A 7,560-nucleotide genomic window follows, 5' to 3' on the forward strand; every position below is an offset into this window, starting at 1 on the left:
TTTTAGAATATCCATTTTATACAGCACATATGGCATAGAATCTATAAAACGATTTCCGAACTTTTGTTAACGTTTTATTAAATAATTCCTTATATAAAATTCCACCTTTGAGCAGACTGCAAATTCAAGATTATTAAATACACACAATCGCTGTTTTTGAACTTGTAAATTACAAATCAATCTGGTATTTATTACAGAGTAAATGTGGTGCAATATAGGAATAAAATAAATTATTTTCGACAAGTTAATAAATATATTTTAATTTTTCATTTTTTTATTATTATAAAAAAACACATTTAATGATTAAAATTAATTTTATTATTAATCAATTGTGCTGTTTACCATCTCTATAATATAATTTGTACATAATACGTATAATATGTAACATACATTGTTGTACAGCAAAACTCTAATAATAAGTAACTTTTTTATACATATACTAAACGTATAAAAATAAACTAAATAATTATTTTATTAATTATAATAAAAAAATGTTACAGTTATTCTAACAAAATTGGTTTATATTGATGTGACACAAAAGCACTTGGCCAAACTATAATTATCAAATAATATCTATGAGTTAATAACAAAAATATTAATTCTATTATCTTTGGTATATATATGTGTATACATATATATATATATGTAGATATACACACACACACACACACATATATATATATATATATATATATATTGCTTACGATAAGACTAGTCGTTATCATTTGCACGAAGCTCAACTGCTGCTTCTTCATCTGCACGTTTACCACATTTTTCAGGCGCGCGACGCAGCCACTCTTTAATGAAAGTACAAATAAATGTATTTGTAGCATCGGGATAATGTTTTTGAACTACATCTGAAAAATAAGAGAACAAGTTTTAATACTAAATTTTAGTAAAATATCAAATTAAAAAAAATATATTAAATCTATCACCAATTAATTAACATTTATAAACTAATAATTACTCAGTTTCAATAATAGGAAGTGTATTATAATAATTAACTTATTTACCTGTTACAATTGTGCAAAAGGGCAGTTCAGAAAATTGTTTTTTGTTTCTTCTTCCAAACCAACTAAATGTTTGCGCTAATTCTAATGCGATGCATTTTTTTAACATGTTTTGTACAGTGTGTTTTGCACTTTGGCCACCAAGTTTTTGTAATTGTTTTATCTGTGCAAAATTATTATATAATTATAAATACACTTGTCTAAACCATCAAAAACATAAATAGATGAAAATTAACAAATATCTTACCAATTTTGCGCGATTTTGTTCATCTATTAAGAATCTCTCTAATGTTTGTAATTCCTCGTCGTTTTTAATCGGAAACATAGAAATGAACGGATTCTCTCCCGCCTCTTCATTTTGATCGTTTGCTTGATTTTTTTTACAGGTACATACGTTTCGTTCATCATTTTGATTGGCAATAATAATGTTTACTTTATATTTTATGTCCGTTAAAGTTTTTATAATGTACTTTTTGAATGAGGCATCGTCTGTAAGCATGCAAAACTATTAATTACTGATAATATAATACATACAAGATTGAAAACAACCGTTTATCCTTAAAATGTCGTATTCCTGGCTTAATTCTAAGACAATTTTTCCTTTACCAAAATTTTATCCGAAGCTTAATTTTTAAATTATAAAAAGAAATAATTAGCGAATTACGGAACAAGTACGAGGAGTAGGCAGGAGCGGCGTAACTCATCATCCGATGCGTGTTATTACGATAGTTACGATCAGCTGTTTGTTACACGTGATATCGGATGATGAGTTGCGCCGCTCCTGTCTATCTCTCATACTTGTCCCGTAATTCGTTAATTATTTCTTTTTATAACTTAAAAACTAAACTTCGGACAAAATTTTAATAAAGGAAAAATCGTCTTAGAATTAAGTCAGGAATACATTTTAAAAACAAACGGTTGTTTCAAATTACCGTGTATAAACAAACTTATTATATAAATTATGACTTACTTTCCACTTGCATATGCTTGTCATATTGCGCAATGGATGGTGAAGATTTATGTGCAGTTTCTTTTACATTCTTAGCAAATTGTGCCAAACTAGACTCGTTTTCAGAATCAGATGAAGAAATGTTATTGCGTTGTATGAAATCGGTTGAGCGCGAAAGATCTCTAACTCCCTTCTTTTTTATTGTCTGCGATTGTAAAATATCTGAAAAAAATAACAAATATAATAAAATATAATTAATATTTTGATTAAAGCCAATTAAAAGGAGGATAAAAACAATTCAATATTTCGATTATATAGAGTAATTGGTAACTACAATACATTTCAAACGATAAATTTGAAATTATTTAACTATTAAAAATTACCATTGTATATGTTATTGGTATTTTTTTTACTTATTATTGACGATCTACTATTCTGAGAAAGATTGGAATGAAATGAATAGTCCTGTTCTTCGGATTGCAATTGCAATAGCGATGATTGTTGAGATGATGCTCTAGCTGTAAAATTAATGACAATTAAAAAATGTAATGCTAGAAATTGCCAAATCTACTTTAGTTGACCAGTGCTTTGGTTGGAATATTTTAGAATATTTCTTTCGCTTTTAATTAATAAATTGGACGCAGTTATGCAATATGGAACCAACTACCATTTTTTTTATTTCAAGATGTTTATCGTAAATTGTACCTGATACATTTGAATGTATCAGACACAATTTGCAATAAAAATCTCGAAATCGAAAAAATTGGTGATTGGTTCCATATTGCATAACTGCGTCCAATTATCTAGAATCGATTTGTAAATAGCAACATTAATGTAAATATAATTTTCTTACAACTTATATCCCCTTTGCTGTAATGTGCAGATGAATTATTTCCACAGCTTTGTTGTCGCGCAATTGGTTGACGCGGGAATGATGGCAAAAGTTCAGCAAACGAATCTTCCTCCTCTGAATCACTACTGATTAAACGTTTCGCTGCTGCAATTCTTCTTCGCTTCTTTGCAAGTAATTCGTCGGTATCAGTATTTACATCTGTGACTATTTCTGCTCTCTTTAATTTTTCTTTCGCACGTTGAAAGGAATCTGAAAATAGTGTAGTATAGAATGAAACATGCATCGATGAAATATTTATAGTATTGTGAAAAAATTCTGTATTGATATTCTAATAATCAAAACATTGCAAAAGCAATAAATTCGGTAATCAATTTCTTTTCTAGATTCTTGTACACTTGACATAAGGCATCTACAATAAAAAACTATAGAATTTACTATACCAGGTTATTAAATAGTCTGGAAATGGAAAAATATTTTTAAAGCTAAGCATTTAAAAAAAACTGTTTCAGACAAATCTTATAGGGTGTAGTAGTGATGCATCAAGTGATAATGCAAATTTGATTTTAGATAATAATAGCTGATATTCATATATAGATCGTTCTTATTTCAAGAGTCTTATGTAATGTCTTAATACGGCTATGTGAGTGGTTTGACATCTTAATCATTGTACTTAAGACGATCTTAAATATAAGAACCGATTATAAATAATGTGAAAGCTTTGACTTAAGATCAATTTTTTAAAAATAGGAACTTATATTTTTTTATATATTAATCTTTATTTATTTATATAAATATTTAACTTTTATATATTATATCAAACATTATAAACATATATATTTCTATATTTACCAGAAGATGCTATGATTTCACGTACTGCGACTTGTGTCCAATTAACAATGTCAACATTTTGCATTGATTCAACTGCCTTATCGTAAGCTTTGAAGTTAGTGTAATTTGGCCAGTATGCTTTTATTCGAGTTCCATCAACAAACTAATTTTCAGGAATAACTTGAATTCCGTCGTCAAATTGAACGACGTAGTATTTTCGTGAGTCGTCCTTCATGGTGCTGCTGTTAAACAATAAAGTAATAATAATATTAAGTGACATTCCAATCGCTACCGAATCAAACGAGTAATATAAAGAAACGTCAGATATTGAGCTGTCTGAACTGAACCTTGTTAGCATAACAATTTTTTTATGTGCCTAACGCATGATTTATCTAATAATATATTTTAGAGCAATATATTTTAGAGCAATTGAGATTTTGTTTATTTAACGACAATTAAACAAAGTTACATTATAACAAAAAATTACATTACAATTTTACAGACATTAAATTATAAATTTAATTATAAATTTAAAAATTATAAATTATAAAAAAATAACCAAAAAAAGTTAATCATCAGTATGGAGTAGTGGAAATACGATATAATTCGTTCGTGCATAAGGCAAACGTACAAATTTTTGACAAATATCAGATATACGCCACCATCTTCTCTTAGATAATTTGCCAACTATATATATATCAAGCATAGACGACAAACATGGAATTTTAAAAAAATCATTCCTTTCTTCATATTCTTTACCAATAATGACGAATTCATTAATTTCTGTATTGAAGCTAATGTTTTCAATGAATACGATATTTCCTTGTCGTAACCCACAGCAACTATTAGCTTTATCATTAGATCGCAATACATATTCCTTAAACATAATTTCTTTATATTGCGGATCTACACAGCTATCAATAAGAATACCATTTGTGTGTAAATTACGTACTCTAGGTGTAATAATCCGTTGCTTTTCTTTTGTATTGGATGCATGTAAAATATTTTTTAATTCTGCATAGCGATTGTTTAACTGTTGTAAAGGTTTATCTGATTTTCGCACAAGTTTTTTTAAATATTGCATAAAATTTTCGAATTTGAATGCACTGAAGGAGTCAAGTACACCGAAGTTTTTAACGTCATCAGGCATATGAATAAGATTATGCACGTTATGCGAAACTTTATGTTCACCATATATAATTTTAAAACTGTGCACAAAATGATTCAATAATTGTTGTGCATAATTTAAATACTGTTTACATAAATTTGGGCAACACATTATTCTGACAGCAACGCTAAAACTTATAAAATGATTATATAAACTCGAACTAAGTACTGATTCGAACACAACAGGGCTAGTATATAATAAAAATTGGCGAAATTCGATACCCTTCCATTGCGCAAGATATTTTAACGATCTTGGTTTTCTAACAAATTCTATGGGAATACTCGATCTGAGTTCGATCAAACGATGAGATATTTGTTCAATTTTGATATGAGGAAGACGAACCTGCAATTCGCCACTAACTATGTCATTTAGCATTTTTCGTACTGTACCGAGACAGATTACATGTAAATAATCCAATACTACATTTGTTACTAAACCTAAATTAGGAATATCTGCCAAGATGCTACGTCCTAAATGATAATGATCATCCGTCTGATTTACAAAGTCTTTATCTGTTCGTCTTCTGGCATCGTTTTTTAGAAAACATACTCTATTTTTTCTAAAATTACCTTCTACACAGCATTTGGTACAACTAGAGTACCCTGAAAAAGTTTTTACATTTAAAATAAAAGCTTTTGCTGGAGCATCACAAATTATTTGTTTGATGACAACTTTATATATTTTTCCATTATGAATCAAACCATTTCGAACAATATCAATAGCTTCTGTTACAAAATCTTTTAAAAATACGGAAGCATCGCTCGGTTTACAATTTCCGTGATATGCGCCTATTAAAAAAACAATGCTATACTCGATTAGACAACCTAATATTGGCCATAGTGCACTGGTTGAAGATCTAGACAATGGTAACCCATCGACGTTAATAGACAAAGAAATAGTATTTTCAAATTCAACAAACATTTTGGAATTCTGTTCAATAAAATCTATTAAGCTACGACCTAAGCCGTAATGCCAGTAAAATCCGGGTGCCATTTCTTTAATTTTTGTATGTCTCGGAATCTGTAATAATGTTCGCGGATCAGTTGGTAAATCCGAATTATGAGGGTCGGTTTTTAATACTTTTAGAAGCGCTGATAAATCGGAATGCGAAATGTTCCTTTCTACAGCCCACTTTGCAAGACCGACTTTTAATTCAATTTTCTGTAATTGTTGATTAATATTCACGACTTCATTTTCGTGATATTCAGTAATAATTTGAAATGTATTATTTTCTTCAGAATTATTTTCTTCTAAATCAGTTTCTTCCGAACTATTATTGTTACTTGAGTAGAAAGACACTTCTTCAATGTTTACCTCATTAACATGTGCATCAAATATTTGCTCGTTTGAATATTTAGCTGAAGACGATGAATTCGAAACTATGTTGGAAGCTATCGAATTTTCTTCCTTACTGTCTAAATTCGAAGATCTGTGCTCATCTAAAAAGTACTGATGAAGAAACAAAGTCTTTTTATTTATTAATCTTCTAACGTGACGAGTTGACACAGTGTTTATTGGTTTCCTCTTTGGCATGATTATATTTTACCTACAAAGTTGATAAACATAAATAAGATATAAACAAAAGTAAGATAAATAAGATAAACGAAAGTAAAATAAAAGACTAATTGTTGAGGTGATGAAAAGAAGATTCGATGTAAAGTGATGTAAAGTTATTTGCTTATGCCGTTTAACCATAAAAAACATTCATTTTTTTCATTTATATATACATAAAATTTATATTTTTTAAGATTATTTTTATGTAAAACAAATCAAATAAATTTAATGAACTAATTTAAATTTAGGAACTGAATTTAATGTAGCTGAATTAGGAACTGAATTATATTTAATGTAGCTAATAATATTTTCTGACTTCAACAAGCCTATTCTACAATAAGGAATTCCATATTGATAAACTTTTTTGATGAGAACATAGCCATGTATCGTCGACATTAAGAATAAAAGTCTATGCGAAGAATATTTATTCTTACAATATAAATCATGCATGTTGTATACGAAATACGTATGATATACATTTGCTGCACGCGTCGTCTGACCTCGGAATTTATAGACAAAATGTGAATAAAATTATGTTTGCGAAAAGATTTCTTTAAAGAAGGATATCAAAAACACATTTTTTTTGCAGCTCGATCATGTCACATCTCATAACCTATCATAACCTCTAAAAAAGCGCAATACATTTTACATATACTTAAATTAATTATATATGTGAGTTATGAACATTATTAACGAACATTATTATGAACATAAATTAAATCATAAATAAAATTCACTTACCTGAAAAGAATCCAGCATAAAGAAAATAAAAATTCGCCCGAGACGATTCAGCGAAAGGCCACAAAGCATACCAGGCACCATCAGGCACCATGAACATGTGAGAATCACAGACAAAAACGCGGGAATTAAACAAACGCTAATCACTGATCTCTATAGTACAGAAATCAGTGGCGCCAATATATGGAAATCGCGCCATATATTATTTCACATATTATTTCACATATTCAAATGTAACACAGACTTAGGTGATATTTCATGTATTGTACAAGTTTTGTTAGGTATAATGATTGACTATAAAATGAAGAATTTCTAGAAACTCGAGAACCTCTCTATTCTGCAGCCTATTTTAACATAAAAAATTTGTCGTACGCATTAAAATATTAACCATATAAGTGTTAATAATCTCATATATTATTTTTAAAGAAAATTACACTTATTATTTAGACTACACTTTTCT

General features: G+C 28.6%; 1 protein-coding gene across 1 annotated transcript; it reads right to left on the reverse strand.

Moving 5' to 3' along the window:
• Positions 1 to 711: 711 nt before the first annotated feature.
• LOC145948004 (uncharacterized) lies at positions 712 to 7,116 on the reverse strand. The gene is made up of 8 exons (XM_083057769.1): positions 7,104 to 7,116; positions 3,662 to 3,879; positions 2,813 to 3,061; positions 2,343 to 2,477; positions 1,981 to 2,181; positions 1,258 to 1,499; positions 1,014 to 1,173; positions 712 to 857 (listed from the first exon to the last, which is right to left on the reverse strand). Exons 2-8 carry the CDS (start codon positions 3,723 to 3,725, stop codon positions 712 to 714), a joined length of 1,197 nt encoding a protein of 398 aa, XP_082913895.1. The 5' UTR covers positions 3,726 to 3,879; positions 7,104 to 7,116.
• Positions 7,117 to 7,560: the final 444 nt, after the last annotated feature.

Source organism: Prenolepis imparis, unplaced genomic scaffold (genome assembly GCF_030444845.1).
Source record: "Prenolepis imparis isolate NDT839.2.m4 unplaced genomic scaffold, iyPreImpa1.0 SCAF_210, whole genome shotgun sequence".
NCBI lineage: Eukaryota > Metazoa > Arthropoda > Insecta > Hymenoptera > Formicidae > Prenolepis > Prenolepis imparis.

Excerpts from the sequence above, each read along its gene's own strand:
- LOC145948004 (XM_083057769.1), bottom strand. The coding sequence starts at position 3,725 with ATGCAAAATGTTGACATTGTTAATTGGACACAAGTCGCAGTACGTGAA. Across the intron at positions 2,478-2,812 it reads CAGCAAAGGGGATATAAGTT|CTAGAGCATCATCTCAACAA; the intron begins GTAAGAAAATTA and ends TTAATTTTACAG. Across the intron at positions 2,182-2,342 it reads TACCAATAACATATACAATG|ATATTTTACAATCGCAGACA; the intron begins GTAATTTTTAAT and ends TATTTTTTTCAG.